General features: G+C 36.5%; 1 protein-coding gene across 3 annotated transcripts in view; it reads left to right on the forward strand.

Moving 5' to 3' along the window:
* ADGRL2 (adhesion G protein-coupled receptor L2) overlaps positions 1 to 19,525 on the forward strand; it is a 153,958-nt gene that overhangs the window by 124,780 nt on the left and 9,653 nt on the right. For 2 of the 3 annotated variants that reach the window (XM_026037991.1, XM_026037992.1), the window contains 8 exons: positions 221 to 426; positions 1,551 to 1,724; positions 2,675 to 2,884; positions 3,922 to 4,142; positions 5,432 to 5,498; positions 13,283 to 13,374; positions 15,258 to 15,426; positions 19,096 to 19,224. In XM_026037991.1, the coding sequence (XP_025893776.1) occupies positions 221 to 426; positions 1,551 to 1,724; positions 2,675 to 2,884; positions 3,922 to 4,142; positions 5,432 to 5,498; positions 13,283 to 13,374; positions 15,258 to 15,426; positions 19,096 to 19,224 (1,268 nt within the window). Of the gene's footprint in view, positions 1 to 220; positions 427 to 1,550; positions 1,725 to 2,674; positions 2,885 to 3,921; positions 4,143 to 5,431; positions 5,499 to 13,282; positions 13,375 to 14,229; positions 14,275 to 14,561; positions 14,589 to 15,257; positions 15,427 to 19,095; positions 19,225 to 19,525 lie in introns of all 3 variants that reach the window. The other variant, XM_026037993.1, reaches the window with a different exon arrangement.

Raw genomic sequence — 19,525 nt, forward strand, 5'->3', positions numbered from 1 at the left:
CATTACCTCCCTGAGATACAAAATAAAAACAAAGCAAAACAAGACTTCTCAGTGATTCTTTTTTCTTAAAGGTAGCGGTTACCTGGGCATTTTCCTTCAAATCCTTAAATTGATAGTGCCTCTCTGTTACTGATGTTTCATTTTCCATTCATTAGATTACAGATTGCACTCTGATGAGTATGAATTTCATGGCATGGTGATGGGAGTTTTTCTGTTTTAGGATTAACAAAACTGGTTTTCATCATTTACAAAAGTTTGGGACGGTTTCTCAGTACGGAAAATGCAACCATAAAGCTGGGCAGCGACTTTGCTGGGCGGAATAGCACCATTGCTGTCAACTCCCACGTCATTGCAGCCTCCATCAACAAGGAGTCAAGCCGGGTGTACCTGACCGACCCTGTGCATTTCACTCTGGAACACATCGATGTGAGTTACACTAATGAGTTAATGGAAAGGTCATAAAATCACCATAAGAGAAAAGCAACGCAGAAAAATGACCTTTTATCCGTTTAATTCTTAAAAGTTGGACTAGGTCAAAGATACAAGTTTAGTTAAGTCTGTGAACATAAAACTAAATGAGCCTGGTTCAGTGACTGTTAGAACTTAAGTGTAATCTTAATGAAAGCTAATTCAGTAATCAACATGAAAATGTAAATGACTAATTTGTTTCTAACTGAAAATTAACTTTAACAGTAGCAGCAGGATAGAAAATATCAACTGTTAAAGATTCTTGTTTGTTTGAGGTATCAAGTTTAAACTACACTTGAACTTTTTACATTGATTTCAGACAGGTTCTGGAATACAAGTTCTGTTTAAATACACTTATTTAATGAAAAACAAAGTAAGATATCTTTGTTTTGAAAGCTTCAAATTTGGTATTAGAAACATGCTAACAATGGGAGATGGGCTGTGTTACAGCAAAAATCATTGATCTTCACAATAATTTATTTCACATGTTTCTTTGCTCTTTAAATTGGTCCTTTGATATTTTATATGGGAAAACTAAATGATCATGTTAGGCATGGAGAAAAAATGGTTGGATTTTCCTCCCATTTTCCGTGGTGAAGTAAATCTGTTTCTATATTTTTTTATTGAAACGGATAGGCATTGAGGAATTTTCTTTTTCGCAATGTCTGTTCACATGACTTTGGGCTGCCCAAAGGTGAGAATCATAGGAAAGAGAACATATTTTTAAATATTCAATTAAAAGAGAAATCTCTTCAGAATAAATTCACAGTCCTAATTTTGCAGAAAGCAAAAAATGGCTATAATGTACCATCAGTGCATAAAATTGTAAGATGGAAAATGTAATTGTTTAAAAATGGGTCTACAGTAATTGAGACTACACTTTAGAGTGTTTCGGACTATAAAGCCCCTTTTAAACTAGATGTCTTCCATGTATAACATTGTCCTCAATTTTGCTGATGAAAAACTTTATTGTCCGAAACATGCAAAGTTTAATCTAAATTACCTTTTACACATATTAAACAATTGTTATTGCCATTTTAGGGTGTAAAATCCTCATTCTATTTTATCCTTTTATCTCCCAGCCTGACAATTACTTCAATGCAAATTGTTCCTTCTGGAACTACTCAGAAAGGACTATGATGGGATATTGGTCAACTCAAGGCTGCAAACTGGTTGACACAAACAGAACTCATACAACTTGTGCTTGCAGTCACCTAACCAACTTTGCAATTCTCATGGCTCACCGGGAAATTGTGGTAAGTAGTGGTAGTTCTAGCTACGAACAGAAAAGAAACGTTTTAAGATTCAACTTCAAAATTTTTAGAAGGAACCAAAACTCCTCATGTTTCTTCAATACTTATAACTTCTACCCACTATTAAAAAAAAAAAAAAAAAAGAAAAGATAGACAAGGAAGGACAAGAGCTTTCTTCAGATCATATTTTACTGACCAGCACTGCAACCATTTTTCAGACTTCTCTGCAATACAGATGGAGAGATCTGTAGGGGCCTGTGCAGGCTGTTCTCTGAAAGCAGCTGTCCTTATGATAGGAAGGTCGAAGAGCTGCTTTACTGCATTTTTGAATGCCTGTTTGCAGTCTGAAATTTTGTTGTCTAATTAAAGCACTTACCAGCTACCAAGGGGCCCAAAATATGCACTATTGCAAGATTGTAARGCTTTTTCTTCTGAAAGGTCTCTAAAAAAACAACTGAGGTAAGAGTGCTGCAACTGAAGGAAGGACCCAGCTTTGAATTGGAGTTTTAAATGTAAAATATGCTGCATTTTGTCCTTAGTCATAGTAATCCTTCCGTATGTGGAGTTGCAGGTCCATAGGAAAGAATGAGAGTTTTTAAAAGAAGGTCCGGTGAAAGCTCTCTGCTTCACCTGCATCAGTGTAGTGATACTTTCAAAATTTTATGTCTCTTTATGCTTGTTCTTGTCTAACAAGTTTACAGCYAGTTTAGGAAAAGCCAGAATGTTATCTATTGGTAAAAATAGTCATCTTTTACATTTTGACCTGATGTTCTTCTACTAACCCTAATCTTGCACTTCTGAGAAGCTAACCTGAATCCGATAAATTGAGGAGTACGTTTTCCCCATCTCATATAATGAGCAAGTAACTTTTCTGGATGCTACCTGTGAAAATAGATTTTTGTTTATACTCATGAAGAGTCATATTAATTTTCTCCATTCTTGATTATTTCTAGTACAAAGATGGAGTGCACGAATTGCTCCTCACTGTCATCACCTGGGTGGGAATTGTCATCTCTCTTGTTTGCCTGGCCATCTGCATCTTCACATTCTGTTTTTTCCGTGGCCTACAAAGTGATCGTAATACTATTCACAAGAACCTTTGTATCAACTTATTCATTGCTGAATTCATTTTCCTAATAGGCATCGATAAGACAGAGTACAAGGTAAGTCTTCTGTGTGTACCGATATGTTCTCTGAACTGACTATTTGAAATAGATTTGAATTAAAAAAATGACAGACTGCCAGGTTTTTAGTGTTCTGATACAGCAAGACTAGAATAAAATGAGAAAATATTTTACAATATTTAGCTGTATGAGAAAATAAGATAGACATGCTCATCAATAGTATTTGCACTCATCAGAAATAGTACCTGGGTATTAATTTCCCACTTATAGCAGCGTTTCATTTTCAGTTATGAAAGATCAACCATTAATGAAGCAGATGGTATAAACTTCTGAAAGAAGAGCTTGTACTAAATGTTGACATACTAGAAAGATGTGTGTTATATATTCTCCCTGTGTAGTTATATATGTCTCAACAGCTATTGACATTYTTTTTATATACATATACACACATACATGTGCACACACACGTACACACAGAGCCTTATTATATGTTTACCCAGTTTTTTTACTTGCATATTCATGCACTATTTCATCAGTATTGTTGAAATTGTGTCATCCAGAAGTTATTGGCTTGAAATTTAAGAATTTGGTAGAGTTGCATTCAGACACAGAGAAAATCTATATTGGTTTCTGGTATGACATTATAAACTTCAAAATACTGAATGTGATATTAAAGCTGAAAAAAATTGTTGGCTGTTTGATAATTTTAAAGAAGCATTATTAYGTTATGCATCTACAGCCAACTGTTATGCCTCAGATTATCTAAACTCTTAAGTCTTAATGCTATATTAATTTCAAAATTAAACAAATGCTTGTAATATTGAATAGTCTATGTTTGAGGGAGGCAAAATACCTGTATTTTTCAGCTGTGTGTGTTAGCTGATTATGCTTTCTACAACTCCTGTCAATACATTAGTATTTGCAAATATTCAGTACATGTTTTTAGAGAGCAAATGTGTTCCTAGACAGATAGATTTGGTAGAAATATATGCTGTCCTATTGCGTGCTATTTCATTCAAGACGTAATGATGTGAATATTTTGTGGTTTATATTTTCCTCATTCTGTTTCTTTGCAGATTGCATGTCCAATATTTGCAGGCCTCTTACACTTTTTCTTCCTGGCAGCCTTTGCCTGGATGTGTCTAGAAGGAGTGCAGCTTTATCTTATGTTAGTAGAAGTATTTGAAAGTGAATATTCTAGGAAGAAATACTATTATGTTGCTGGCTACCTCTTCCCTGCTACAGTAGTTGGTGTCTCAGCAGCTATTGACTATAAGAGCTATGGAACAGAGAAAGCGTAAGTAATTGCAAGTGACCTGAGTGTTTTTCAAGTGAATAATTTTTTAAAGCCCGTTAGCTGTCAGAGGGTCCCTGACAGACTAAAATACCATCTGAAAGCTTTATTGGTAAGAGAATGGTGATGCTGTGCACAAATTACAATCAAGTCTTTTGTAATTCTCTAGGTTCAGAGGATTTGTACTCTAGAGAGACTGATTCTAAATTATGGTCTTTCTTTTAACACAAAAGATTGACCTGAAACAAATTGAAAAAGTAAATAACTTTTTGGCCTCAAATGGATATTAAGTAAAAATTCTTCTCAACTTAAAGTACCTGACAGGCTTAACCACCCCGTTTTAGGCTAATGCTTCATTAGATCTCTTTGTTCAACTGACCCTCTAGCTAACTCTCATCCTGAATTATGACAGTACAATATCCTAACCCCTGTGTTTCACTTGGATGATATTTTATCAGGCAAGTAGTGCAGGATTAAAATTAGCCACTGTCTTTTGTTTATAGAAATACAGATACATATCRAAAATGACATGAGGTAGACAGAGGACATTTCTGAGGATTCGACTTGCTGGAGGCATGAATTTGCCTTCCAATACTGTTTACTTTGTCCTTTGATGAAATTAGTTGCAGAACGGGAAGATACTGTTGACTACAAGGAAGCGGCCTGATTTTGCTACTGATGAAAGACAAATAAAAGCGATTCAGCAGGGAACTGGGGTGTATGAAAAACGAATCACTAAGTGAAGTCTGCCCTAATAAGTTTACACATCATTGGGTCCAGTATCATATATATTCTTTCTGTACTGTTCAATTCCCAGTTGGAGCATTTTATTTAAACCATATTGTTTTTCTGCAAAACATGGCATCTGAACATTTTCTGTGCTGTGTTCCTCAGGGATAGGCGCTTTGGCTATGATATAAAGTTAAAAGCAGATCCTGGAGAATGCATGGAAACCTGTGAAAAAATAATCAATTTACTGATTTTATATTCATTAATCCATGACAAAAGCTGTGACTGAATCTTTTCACTGAAAACAGAACTTGTTTTGCTTCTGTTTCCTCTTATACATTAACTGTTCCTGATGATGTATTTTCAAGATCCATAGGGTTATTAACCTGGATTCAGCWAAGGTGTTGCAGGTTAAGAAAAAAATGTCCATGATCATGCAGTACTGTGTACTGTTTTTTATTGCTTACTAAAGAAATGCYGTTTTAAGAAAATATTTTGCACTTTCCACTTTGGGGCTAAAGAGTGACTGTGATTATTCACCTTTCTCTTTCTCTCCACCATAGTTGCTGGCTCCATGTAGATAACTATTTTATCTGGAGCTTCATTGGGCCGGTTACCTTTATTATTCTGGTAAGGACTTTGGGTTTTTTTTTTTCCTTTAACTCTATGCTGTCTATTAATCTTAATTAGATTAAATTAAAAGATTAAATCCTTATTTGCAGGACATTTTTTGAAATTGCTTATATGTTGTTAAAATGTTTAGAAATCTTTAAAGTTTAAATGATTAATTGTCAAAGAGTTTCAGCATAGTCATTTTTTCCCTGATGCTTTGAACTCTGAAGGTCATATTGACGTGTATAGTCATATAAAAAAATCAATCAGGTGCTAAACACAGGTTTTTTTAAAGGAGCCACTATTGCATATGTTCAAGAAATGTAATAACTACTAATCTAACTTACTGGAGCTTCTGAAAAAAAAGTTCAAATGCATTGGATAATTAAGTAAATCGTATTTTTTAATGTACTTGTACAGTGTTTGTATATATATTTACATTTTTCCATGACTACTTTATATATATATATTCTACTTGTATGTTAGACATATGAGTTCGTAAGTTTAGTGTAAATAATAGACTATACTGTAAATAATAGAGTATGTGTAGAAAGCTTGTACACATGCTTCTAATCTGTTGAGTAAATTTGTTGTATACGTATGCACCCATATACACCCGCACAGGCCTGGGCCACATTGTCCATTGAAGACTGAAAGGCTGGATTCATGAGTCCATTATCCATTCACCCAGCATTGCTCCGTCAGCCTAGGGGAAAACATAAACATGCCCCTGTTATTTCAGCCCACTAATACTGACAATTTACAACAAAGTAATTTGGAAGGAAACAGAATGTAAAATGTGCTTTTTGGTTCAACCTTGATCTGCTAGGTATTTAAAGCCTGGCTATGCTTGAGAAATATTTGAGAAGGCTGATGCTAGGGATGCAACCTGGATATGCAGAAATCAGTTTTCTAACTTTTGATAGTTTGGAAGGATGCATCTATTTTCATACTTCTGGAAGTTTAAATAATTACCTGTGGCCATGCTTTTACATAACTATACGGTTGTGAAAAGCAACAGAAGTTAAGCTCAGGCCCCTTTCTCCAAATTAATGAATTTAATTTTGTCATTATAAGCTTTTCAGCTTGAAAAACAACTGTCAGGCATAATTTTTAAAATTATGACATCTATAGCTGTACATGTCGGGCTTGCTATTTAAACACATCTTTTATAGCTTTTAAACTACATTACTTTTCCATGTAAAAATAAATGGATACTATAAGATTCTGGAAATTTTTATGAAAGATATATATGACCTATCTTTCATAGGTAATTTATTCCCTCTTGGTATCTTCAAGTATTGAAATAAGTTCATCTCTGTGTTTGTTTAAAATAAATTTATCCATGTTAGTTTTGCTCTTGAGTTTTTATGAAGAAATGTTTTTAACCCTTAAGTAGTTACTTAAGCAAAGGTGGTTGTGCAGTGTAGCAATGGTTTCAGTTTCTAGGTGTGATTTGAAAGAAAGAAGTTTAGGTGCCAAAACTTATGTGTAAGGTATATGTTTAGACCATCAGCATTATAAAGAGTTCGTTCTAAATGTACAATTAATTCTAGTCTAAGAGTGAAGGGACTTTTGTTTAATTAAACCTACAATTACAATTAAAAGTTCCACTTAGTATTCTCAGTATGGTAGGTGATATTTTTATCACATAAAGCTGTTTCTTTCAGTTGCTGTAATCTTTGCTAGAAAATTGTTCCAAGTTTGAGGTCACAATAGTTGCATTACTCATCTGGAGTCTGCTTGCGTGGTGATAATTTTGCTTTTTGGGTCTAGCTTTTCATTTTATTGTTGCTGTGAGTGTTTTGCTAAGTCACCTCCATTTCTCTGTCTTGCTTTAAAATAACATTTAATACAGGAAGCTTTGGGCATTGCTGATGGCTTTTTCACTTCCTCACAACCAGGTCAGAGTGAGAATAGAGGTGAAGGACATTTAATCATATTGACCATGTACAGACATAGTTCACTATTATTTACTGGCCATGACATTATTATCCTCCAGCAAATCATTTAGGCTGAGACGCAAAAGGCCTTTGGGAGCAGTATTCCCAACTTCAAAAATATGAAACAGCAGGTAGCAATCACAGCACAGTTCCTGGGAGTAATTCTTCTCTAGCAATTGCTTTGCCCTCTAATCGTCCCAACTGAGAAGGCAAGAGAGAGTGCAGGAAAGAGGGTGAGAAGCGTAATGGCTGAAAAGCAATATGTAACTGGAGAAGAGCCATGTCTGTAGTGTAGCATCCTTCGTGTCAGTGCCATGTAGGAATTTCACCTAAGTAAACCTTCTGCTGTGTTAAATCACTTTTGTGTTTCTCTTTTCAACAGTACTGTTAAAATATACACAAGCTCGATTTTGCCAATATTGCTTGCTACYTCAGTTTACAAAATTTTCTCTGAGTTTCTAGCTGTCTGCACTCATGTCTGTACACAGCTTTGCACAAGATGAGGGTGGGAGGTGAGGAGGGGAGAGCACAAAGGAAGACTCTTCTGAGCAACTTTCAGCTTCACTCTTTCTATAGCCTGTCATGCCTTTGGGCACCAGGGTTATTATATCTATGAGAAAAGAGCATGTAAGTAATGAGCGGTGGGAAACCATTAGTATGCCTGAAATGGTTTAATGAAAGCTTGGATCATGACACGTCAGGAGCTGTTCTTATCATTTGGACAGCTCCATCTGCATCTTTAATAATTAATTCAGTTCAGTAAGAGTTCAGCTTGCGCACTCATTTAGAAGCCTTCTTCAGAGAGCACCTCTCTCGCTGCCATTCCCAGGGAGAAATAGGCTTCTGCATGGCTAAGAGCAAAGATCTGGAGATACAAGAGCAGTTTTAGAGCTGAATTTGCCAGGTAACAAAAGCTCTGGGGAGTTCAAAAAGGGTCAGAACATGTGCAGTTCAGCTAGGTTACTTCAGAGTGGTGTTTCTGTTCTTCTGTCTTATCATATCCATGTCAGCACTGCAGGCTGTGTGCAGTGAATTTTAAGCTGCTAAGCTCCGGCGGAYGTGATTCAATTGAGCAGGTTGATGGCCATAAAACAAACCGGGCACTCCTGTAATCTGTGGTCAGAAAAACCCGACTACTTCCACTTCCATGTAGATCTATGTTCATTCATATCTGTGAAACGGGGGAAGTTGGTTTGCTTTTTTTCAGCCAAGGCRGCTGGAGCTGGTTCCTCACAGATGGAGCCAACGTGTTTGCCTAGCAAAGGCTGTTTAAACAAAAAATCCTGGGATATTTAGTTTCATTGACATAGGAAAGTTAGTTTCCTTTTCACCCCCAGTTAACCCCCAGTTAGTTTCCTTTTAACCCCTTTTTTAACCTCCAGACTGAGGTGTTACTTCACCAAAGTTAGTAATGCACATGTATCTACCTTCACATATAAAAATAGACATATAAAAATGGCTTATGCATATGAATAACATAAAAGATTCTTTTCTATCAGGTAGACACCTGATAAATGGTGTTTATCTGTTGCTTACAGGGGGAAATTTGTCATAATTATTGGAAAATGTAGCTTTATCTGGCCACTAATCCATTTTACCTGGGACTAATTCCAGTCCATTAGTTTTCTGTGGAGGTTATCACATCCTCTTAAGTTAATTGGCTTAAAGAAATTCCCTCCACCAAAATTATATTGGCTTCAGCTGCCAGAGGGACAAAATTCCATCCTATACCATGTTTCATAGCTGGTGCCTGCTGCTTTTCCAGACCAGAAATGGTGTTGTGTTGCATATGAAATAAGCATCAACTTCCAGCGTGATGAATTCGATTACTACCATAAAAATTCTTCAAATTTTATATTTTAAAGTAGTGACATTTTAATTCTTTTAATATGTACGTAATTGTCTGTCTTTCCCCCTATTCTATCCAATTATACTTGTCATTTGAAGAGATACGTAGGAACTGATATTTTTAAAAGTGATTTTTTTTTGCTTTTACATATATTTCTAAAATTAGAGCATCATCGATTAAACTAGTTCTCCATGTAATAAAGTATCCTTTCTCTCATAGTAGTTAATGTCTTTTAGAAATYAGAGCAAGAAACTAGTATAGACATTTAGGACATGTTCTCATCCAAGTGTTTTGCTTATTCTTAGCAGCTCCTGTTTTACCATGCTTGCCCACTGCAGCTCCTCTGGCTGCAGCTGTATGCTCTGTCACTCTCAGCATCACAGCAGAATGGTCAAATCCTAATCTGGTGCCTGCCTGGCTCCTAATTTACTATTTTTAGACATCTGAAGAGGCCTCGCTCAATTTTCAGAAGGGCAGCGTGAATAAGGTTTWACTGGCTTTACCAAGGTATGGAGCCACCATACACACGTGTCTTTGCAGGATGTATTTGTGTATTCTGTTGAGCACTGATGAATGTTCAGATGCAGATCTTGGTTCATCTGGGATAGGTGCAGCCCAGTGGTCAGACTAGATTGTCACAAGTCCATTATTTTATATGATGGGTTTGAAAAAATCAAAAACCCACCAAGAATTGCAGAGTTGTTCCCATCTGGCAGGGCCCTTCCAGCAACCAATGCAGAACAGGCAGAGCAGGAGAGCTGCAGGCAGCACATGAGCTTCCAACACTGAATCTGAGCACTGAGAACACTTTTGCTTCTTGCATGGGCACGTTAGCCTTTGTGTGACTTTAGTGCCATTGACTTGTGTGTGTTCGCAATGAACAAAGAAAGATGTTCTACTCAGGAGGACCATTGATGTTAGCAAATAGCTGCTGTAACCTCCTGCTCAGACCACGATGCTCAGGGATTTATCCAACTGGGTCTTGAAAACCTTAAGGATGGAGACTGCACAGTGTCTATGGACAAGCTGTTTCACTGTTTGGCTATACTTGTGGTAAAAAAGTTTTCCCATTTACAGAGTTAATATCGATAAATGTAAATACGCTAAGGATCTCTCTTTCCTGTACAGACATCTCCCTACTCATATTTCTCATCAAGAAAATAATTYAGCCTTTTCTTCAAAAAGTAGTTATTCTGCAACAAGTTCCTTTCCCTCACTGCTTAGTGTCAYGCGTAATAAAATGGCAGGATGCCCAAAAGTCTTTAACTCATGAATTCCTACACAACAAGCAATTTTAGAGGAAGAGCAGTGAGGGAACCAAAAGTATATGAATCCACAGAAAGGTTCGGGCACAGTTTTTATAAGCAAGCAGAATAGGCTTTTGGTAATGACGCAGTGCTTAACAGAGATGCTGGTGCATTTSAACAAGTGGCAAATGATGGTCTTAGCTGAAACTGAAAACTGTGTAATATTTCTCAGTGATGGAGAAACAAGTGTCACATGCTCTGTTGTCATAGTTACTTTGCCTTCAAAGTACAATAATTTGCTTTTGTTTTTTGAGCTTTTGTTTTCTGTTGTTTTTTCTTAGAAGGTCTTTTTTTCAGCTACCGTTATTTAGCTACAGCATTATTATTTCAGTGGCCTGCTTTGGTGTTCTGTTTCTTAAATTAGAATTAAAGTGTCTATTAGAATCTATTATGTACAGTAGTTCCCTAATCCAACAAGGATATACGTGCAAAGAGGACGGAGTATCTGCGTAAAACCTTCCTAATATGCTTGGCTCAGGCTCTAGGGCAGGGCCACATTTCCTTGCGTGTCACTGAGGGAAACTCAATATATAAATACAAGCTTTTGTTTTTTATATATCAAGCCAGCACTTCAACTGTACAAAGAAATCAGAAGATAAAACCCTTTCCTTTTGTTCTTTACGGACTAAGCCATGCCTATAAGTTTTTGATCCAAGAATGATGTTGATGGTACAATACAGAATGCTCCAGGGTAGCTACTTAAGGAAGGATTAGCTTCCAGCTGTGCTGTATTCTGATCTGGATTGTGCACTCCTGGTTACATAGGTTGCAGCCAGAGTTGATTTACATGTTGAGATTGGCATGGGACAAGCCTCTGAGCTCTTAACCTGTTTGTTTCTACAAAAAGCAAATCAAAGCTACATTTTTCTGGTGAGCTGGAGTTGTTCATATTATGTCAGCTATCAGAATGCACAAGAAACATTCATAAGCATAGAAGAAGAAAGCATTTGCTTGGAAAGATCACATGCGGAACCCAAGTCCTATTTCTAACACAAAGGACAGACAGGAGCTTCTTGTTTTCTCACCTACACACCTTGCACAGTACAAAGGAACCTCGATAAGAGGAACAAAAGGATCACAATGCTAGGATGAAGTGTTTCTCAGCTGCTTAGTCATTACCTATAAGRATCATAGAAAATAATCAACAGGGTCACAAGATGTGACACATCTGCCACATTTTGTAGCAGTGGAAATTTTGCTTACCTATACTGCCTATGCTGGAGCTTAAAGGTGAAGTATTCTCTGTCAGTTCTTGAAATACACACAAAGGAAAATTATACAAACTGATTTTTATTTATATAATACTCACTTTTTGTATTAATCACAAGATACAGTTGTAAAAATATTTCACTCGTGAGTACAAAACACTGACCAACTCTGAAGTGGTGTTAAGAACTGCATAATATCCATCCCATTTTTTTGAGACAGCAGAAGCAGCGGTAAGTTGGTAGTCCTTAGCTGTGGGAATTATTTTGCTAGTATATATCTATGATCAGAGTCTTCAGCACTCTTTTTGCCAAGTTAATAAGAATCTTCTTAGTTCCTCTCTTAGTTTAGAGTTTTCTTGTGGACTGTACCTGTGAATAAGCATGGATCTTTTCTCTATAAATGGGCACAGCTCTGATGGCTCTTAGCTGTTTCAAACACATAATTATATTTGAGGACAGGACAGCACGCACTAATTATTCCAGTGAACTACACACATCTTCTCAAGCCATATTGTGCAGGCATCTTTATGTGTAGCTTCTCTGTGTTCTTCATGTGCTCTGAAAGCAATCGGAGAAAGGCTCCTAACATCATTGCTATCTCTGATTCTGCTTCACAATATGAGAACTATAAAAAAATTGCCTTCCCCTGGGTTATCTATATGAATGACACAACAAGAATAAGGTGGCATAGTCCTTTCCTTCTAATGGTGTGCAGTCTCACTTCAATAAAATCCTAACTACAAAAGGAATGGAGGCAGTAGGAGGGTGCACCCAGAGCATATATGTATGTCACCGTTAAATTTGATGCATTTACTACATCTTTGTGTTTCTTTTATTTCTTTCCTTTTTCTCTCTTTTTTTTTTTTTTCCTCTCTCCTATGGCTACATTTAAGCTGTTTTCAAGACTTTTCAGATATTTCAAGGCAGAAATTGTGTGAACCATGGGGAATTAAAAAAAAAAAAAGAAAAGAAAGAAAGAAAAGAAAGGGAGGAAACCAGGAAAAAAGAGAAGCATTGCAGAAGCATGGGATGATACAAAGGCAGCTAACTAGTGCTGCGGAGGATGGCTGCAGCCCTCAGAGAAAGCCAGTGAGATGGAGAAGAGGAGCAGAAGGGCTAGTGAGAGGGGAGCAAGGGAGACAGCAACATGCAGAAGGCAGAGCCAGACTGACAGTGACAAATGTTGGACACAAGCAAAATATGGCCATTTCAGGATGATGTAGTCAGTCTGGGAAGATTAAGTGAAATGAAGATTTTAGACATTTTTGCCCTTTCCCTGTATTGGCAATGGGAAGATTAAGTGAAATGAAGATTTTAGACATTTTTGCCCTTTCCCTGTATTGGCAATCACTGCCTACAAGCTGACTGAGAAAAGTTACCCAGTTTCACTATATATTTGAAAGTAAACTGTGGGGTTTTTGTTTAGTCTGTAACATCATCATTATCCAGCCTATTACTTGAAGTAGTTTAATTTTGTTCTTATCTGTTTTGACAGCTGAATCTTATCTTCTTGGTGATCACATTGTGCAAAATGGTGAAGCACTCAAACACTTTGAAACCAGACTCTAGCAGGTTGGAAAACATTAAGTAAGTGCTTTGTGTTCAAGTATGAGAACTATGATTATTTTCTGATTGTTGAACTGATTGAAAGCTACTCTCCATTAGGAACACATGCCTTTGTCTCCCAGCAACTGCAGATGTCAATTAGAAGCAAACAGACCCAATCCTGCTTTCGTCACATTGTTGCCACAATGTCACAAACGTTGGTCAAAATTAAATAATTTCAGCCTGGAACTAGTGCCAAGAAACTGTTTTGCGGAAATGCCACAGCACTGTAGTAATTTCATTTGCATTTAAAATGCAGTTAAAATGATGTTCCTGTTTGCATGGCTGAGATGATTATATTAAGTTTGTTTTGTTAAATGACTTTTTGATTTAGGGTTTCTGAGCAGTTTCTACTCCTAATCCTGTTCTCCCAAGAGAATTGACTCTATTATTATTGTTAACTTGAAGATTATCTGCTGTTTTCATGTTAATTTAACAAATGTTTACTTTGTCTTGGTGCTGTACTGCAGTATCCCTTTTGCAGAATAATACAAGTGTTATGTAATTAAAAAGACTCTGACAGGACTTGCTTCTTTAGATAGCCTTTTAGTGTATTGTATTTAGCTCTGTGCTGTACTGAAGGTTTTTGTTATCAACACTGAAAGGATGGCGCAACTTTAGATCTCTACTGGTTGGATGTGAAAGGGTCTTGCAGATATACTTGGAATGCAGAAGTGGCAAAGGGAGACTTCCAGTAAGGCTAACACTGTGAACTAGATGTTATAGATAGGTCAGTACCAGCTTCATTGCATGTTGCATGATGAGAGAGAGCGCTAATCTTTAGCGTCTCTCTCTCTTTTCTTCCTTTTCCTCTTTCTGTCTTCTCATCCACACCAGTAATTACCGTGTTTGTGATGGCTACTATAATACGGACTTACCTGGGTAAGATAGAACCCTACCTTAACAAACTTCTAGCATGACTTTAACTTTACAAACTCGGTCAATATTGTGGATTGCCCTTAATTTTAACTAACTAATTTTGAGATTTCTGATTTGCTATAGTATTTTTAAATATTATATGCCTTTATAATTTTAAATTGCTTGCCTCTGCATTTTGAATTTCCTAATTTTGACTAATTTGTAAAGACATTTAAAAATGCTCTTATTAATTTCTGTTTCAATTCTGTCTAATAATTTTGTTTCTCTTTTCTGCTTATAATGCTTTCTAGCTATGAAGATAATAAGCCATTTATCAAGTAAGATCATTAGTTAGATGTGGAATTCACTGACTAAATTCCCTTTCCCTTTCATCCTGTGCTGTTCTCTACAATTCCTTTTCCTTAAACTATTCATGATGGAATCTTTTTTAGACTTTATTCTGTAGAGCAATATCCATATTTTTGTCACATTTCAGCAGGGTCTCTTCATGCGGAAGTTAGATCATCTAGCTTCAGTTTAGCTGAGTTTATCGGAGCATTAAAGATTTGGGCTCTAGGCTTTTAATCTGCTGTTTAACCTTTGTGCATTTGTGTTACATTATTTGGTGTCATATGGCAGCACCACTGCTTAAAATCTATGGCGTGATTAGTGGTTAAGCCAGATTTATCAATCTCTTGTGCAAAAGCAGATAAAGCAATGGAGTAGCTGGGGCTTGTGCTATACTTATGCATTTCAAAATAGTTTTGACATCCCGTGCAGTTCTTGAGAAAGAAAAAGGTCATTTCTGCTCTTGCTGTTTTCACTGGAGACTAAAAGTACCAAATGGAATTGTTCTTTCTTTAATAGATAAAAGGTTAAAGCCAAGGAATTTTTACATTCGAATGTGAACCTAGTAAAAGTCAACTGCAGGAACTGAAATGTTAATATTGGATTTGGTGGCATGCGTTTTTGCAAATAACGTTGCTAAAATTAATTTTCTTTTACAGATCCTGGGTCCTGGGTGCATTTGCTCTCCTGTGTCTTCTTGGCCTAACATGGTCATTTGGCCTGCTGTTTATCAACGAGGGGACTGTTGTGATGACGTATCTCTTCACAGTATTTAATGCTTTCCAAGGAATGTTTATTTTCATCTTTCATTGTGCCCTACAAAAGAAAGTAAGTTACTGAAAATATATACACATGCTCCCTAACCTCTCCAAATAGCTGCATACACTACTTTAAAAACAGAAAAAGAAATTTTCAAAGCCATTTTCAAGAACAGAGTATTATAAAGTAGTTTGAAGAAAGAACTAGGTTTCTAAAACAATTYTTGCTATGTGCTCATGAAAGTCATTTAACTGCTCTCTGGCCTGGGCAGGTTCAAATTGGATGTCGTGTTTCGTATCGGGCTGGACATTTGGCCAGGAAAAAAAAAGAAACTTATTATAGAAAATGTACTGCTTACCACCGGTAATGCAGTACATAGGATTTGGGATTTACAGCTAAAAGCCCTTTACGCGCTCACAAAACACGTTCTGCCTGTGCTGCAGCACTGCAAACAGCAGAGCAGCATTTACAGCGTTGCAGCACCAGAAATGCTCCTTCTCTTTCCATATCACAGCAGAGAGCTTCTCCTGAGAGCCGATTAAGCTGCCACATCACCTAAGGSTGACAGGCAGGGACTGCGATGCAACTACTTGTTCATTACAAAATTAAGAGAGATCTAAAAATTAATTTCATTAAGAACTTCAGCAAACCTTAGCAGAAAGAAGTCATTAGTGCTAAGCGGCTGCTAATGGGGAGAGGGCTCCCTAGCTGCTCGTGTTTCTGCCTTTTCCAAGTTTGCCTCCCCCGGCAATCGCACAGCTGCCTTCCCATAACAGGGGAAACGGGGAGCCCCGGGAAGGAGGATGTTCAGCCCCTTGCCCAGAGTGCTGGTGAGCGGCTGTGCGGAGCTCCCCCTCACCTCGGGGAGCAACGGGGGCCAGAAGGAGCAGATCTGCTGCCAAGAAGGGTAGATTTGTAAGGGAGAAGGGCAAACAGAGAAGAAGGAAGCAGAAGTAGCAGGAGGGAATTCTCGCGGAATTTCTTTCCCGCATCCCTTTCAGACTGAGAATGGAGTCTTCTTCCGTGAATACTTCAGAGGTGTGTTAGTGGAGGGGAAAAGGAAAAAAAAAAAAAAAAACTCGTAGTCTGCATTAGGAGGCTTGATAAATGAAAGCAAACAGGAATTGAGATGAGAGAGGAAGAGTAAATGTCAAAAAACTCTACAGAAAACCTTTTTAAAAAAGGCAAAAAAACCCAATTTGGAAATATCCATTTTGCAATATTTATTTTCTAAACATTTTTACCAGTTTTAGGCTAGAGACCTAGCAATGATTAACTCCCATTATAATTAGCTCACCAGAGACATAATTAACTAATATTTATAATGTGGTTTAAGACTACTGGATAAAAGGTTGCTCTGTACGTGCAAAATCACATTCTTGTATGCTCTGAACTGTACCAGCTCATTTTTTATAAATTTGGTATAGTCAATGGCATTCATATGTATTTTAGGAAAAGATCTGGAAGATAAGTATTTTATCTAGCTGAGCTTGCCTCTCCTTTCATTTTTAGAGAACAAAAGCTCACTTAGGGAGGAGATTGAGTGTAAGAAAAGAAGGGGAAGAAAATGCAAACATTCTCAAAATGCAAATAATTTCTAGATTTGTATTTCATATAATGTTGCCCTTTTCCCACTCATATTGGGCTTGAAAAACAAAAACAGCTTCTTTTTTGTCATTTCCYTTTACAATTGTGCTTTGTTTTCACATATTAAGTAAAGTCAGCAAAAAGCAATATTAAAATACCAGTCAAGTGTGAAAAGCATAACCTGCAGCAATAAGATTTATACCTGAAAGAATGTTAAAGCTGCCATTTAAGATTTCTAAGTTTCAATGCCTTTCACTAGATATCATCCTATCCTCTGTCTGCATAGCTAATGTAGTCTTTTTATTCTGTTATTACTAGTTGGTCACTAAATTGAACAGAGAAATAGATTTRTGAAAGTGAAAACTATTATGTTTCCAGTTCTGACAAGATGATAGTGCTGTTGCTTCCATCAGTTTCCAACAAGCTATAATTTAGAAATAATGACAGTGGAATGCGCAGTACTGACAGATAATGTACATTCACAGCAATATAGGCATTAGGCAAAACCGGCCCTGGAGGGTGGTATTTGGGTAAAAATACAGTTTTGATTGTTATTGTCTCTATTGTATAGTGTTTCAGAGCATTTAATATCCATTAATGTTCAGGAATGTATTTTCTTAGGTGTTGTACCATCTAGTGATATGCATGGATTTTTCTTCAGAATACAAAGTTAAAGATTATAATTCTATATATGTGCATTTCTGTTTTYACTTTTTATGTGTATTTTATGTTTGTATAGATTAAAAATATATATGCAAAATATGTACAATATGTCTTTATAAAATGCTAAATTACTATCTCTCGATTGAAATTAAGGCATTAACTATTCAAATTTTCATCCACCTTGCATTTTAAAAAAACAACATTCTGTGATTAAAAATCCTGGTACGTTCAAAACAGCACATGAAACAAAAAMCCACACTTGTTTTTTTCCCCTTTCCTGTTGTTTAACACACAGCTTTATTTTTTCCTCTGTATCCATAGGCTGGACAGAGTTTACCTTTAGCCTAATTTTCATTTTTTTTCACAGAAATTCAGAAATCTCAAGAAGAGGTACTTTAGCTTCTCAAGCACCTAAAAGACTTACAAGTTTAGACTTAGGCATCTTTGCAAATTTTATCCATAATTTCTTTTCACTGATCCTGTTACGTTGCCAGAATGTGTATGCACTCCTACATTATTTGAAAGTAATAGTGTAGCAAATTTGAGGGAATTAAACGTTCTGTAATATAATCCTGATGACTTTTATGATGAGTGTTGACACATATAGTTAATGAAGCTAAAGATTCCAGTAGTTTACTGGAAACAAAAACCAAATAAATTTAGGCCCAATTTTAAATCACTGCTTAGTTTTGTTGCTCTGCATCAAACGGAAATCTCATATATGTGTGTTCAAGCTTCTAAACTCAGCAAGCAGAGAGAGTAATAAGATTTTTATTTTTTGCTCCTAAGAGTGAAAGGTACAGCATTGCCAGGACATTGCAATAATTCACATTCTGACTGTACAGCAGCGACAGTATCTCCACCAGTGTAGCTGATGCTCTGGTTAGAGGCAGGCAATTTTCTTTGGGAGTTCTGTGCAAAGCTGAAGCAGGTGTGAGTACTGGAAGCAGCTGATGTTGGAGCCACACGGAGTAGCTTTTTATGAACATTTGTTTATGGCTTAGAGAGTCCGTTCATTGGCACAGTTTCTTGGAAGGTGATAACTTAAACTGGCAGCAACAAGAAGTGTGAAGGTGAATAACACCAACCTTTCGTACATGCAAAAGTGRGAAGATAGGCATGAAAGCCAAAACAGTAAGGATTATTTTCAAAGATAATCCAATTCAGGTAAATTTAGCTATACTAGTATGAAGAAACAACAAGAATAATCTCCTAAATCATTCAGTGACAGTTATTCAGGCACACCTAAATGAGGTGTGTGTAAATGTATCCTTTGGAAATAATATGTTCAAATATCCTGGTTAGCTAATGACAACAGTGCCACCAGCTAGGGAAAAGTATGTGATCCTGTTAATAGCCAGAATTCCAATAGATGAGAGTGAACTTTAAAAATATTTGAATTGATGGAATTGAAGTTTTTTTTTTTTGGCCAATTAAGATATTTGATACTATTTTTTTGTCCTAAGTGTCTCTGTTTCTTTTCCACAGGTGCGTAAGGAATACGGCAAATGCTTCCGACATTCCTACTGCTGTGGTGGGCTACCAACGGAGAGTCCCCACAGTTCAGTGAAGGCATCAACAACAAGAACTAGCGCTCGCTATTCCTCTGGCACTCAGGTAACAAAGCTTTTGACAGCATCTTTTAATTAACTTTATTTATGAAAAGCCTTCTGAGATGTGTTCCAATCAGATGCACTAATTGTCTTCTCATTATAATCATCTGCACGGAAAATATGTACTTCTGCATACGAGAGTTGATTTCTTTTTAAACATTTCCTTTTATTTTTTTTTCTAATGGAAACACCTTATTTTTTTTGTAATTAGGGCTGGTTTATTTGGAGAGTTTATACCATCATCTTTCATCTAAATGAAATTTAATAAATTAGATTTTTAATAATAGAATAGAGAATTTCACTAT

Source organism: Nothoprocta perdicaria, unplaced genomic scaffold (assembly GCF_003342845.1).
Source record: "Nothoprocta perdicaria isolate Ctin4 unplaced genomic scaffold, notPer1 scaffold_20, whole genome shotgun sequence".
NCBI lineage: Eukaryota > Metazoa > Chordata > Aves > Tinamiformes > Tinamidae > Nothoprocta > Nothoprocta perdicaria.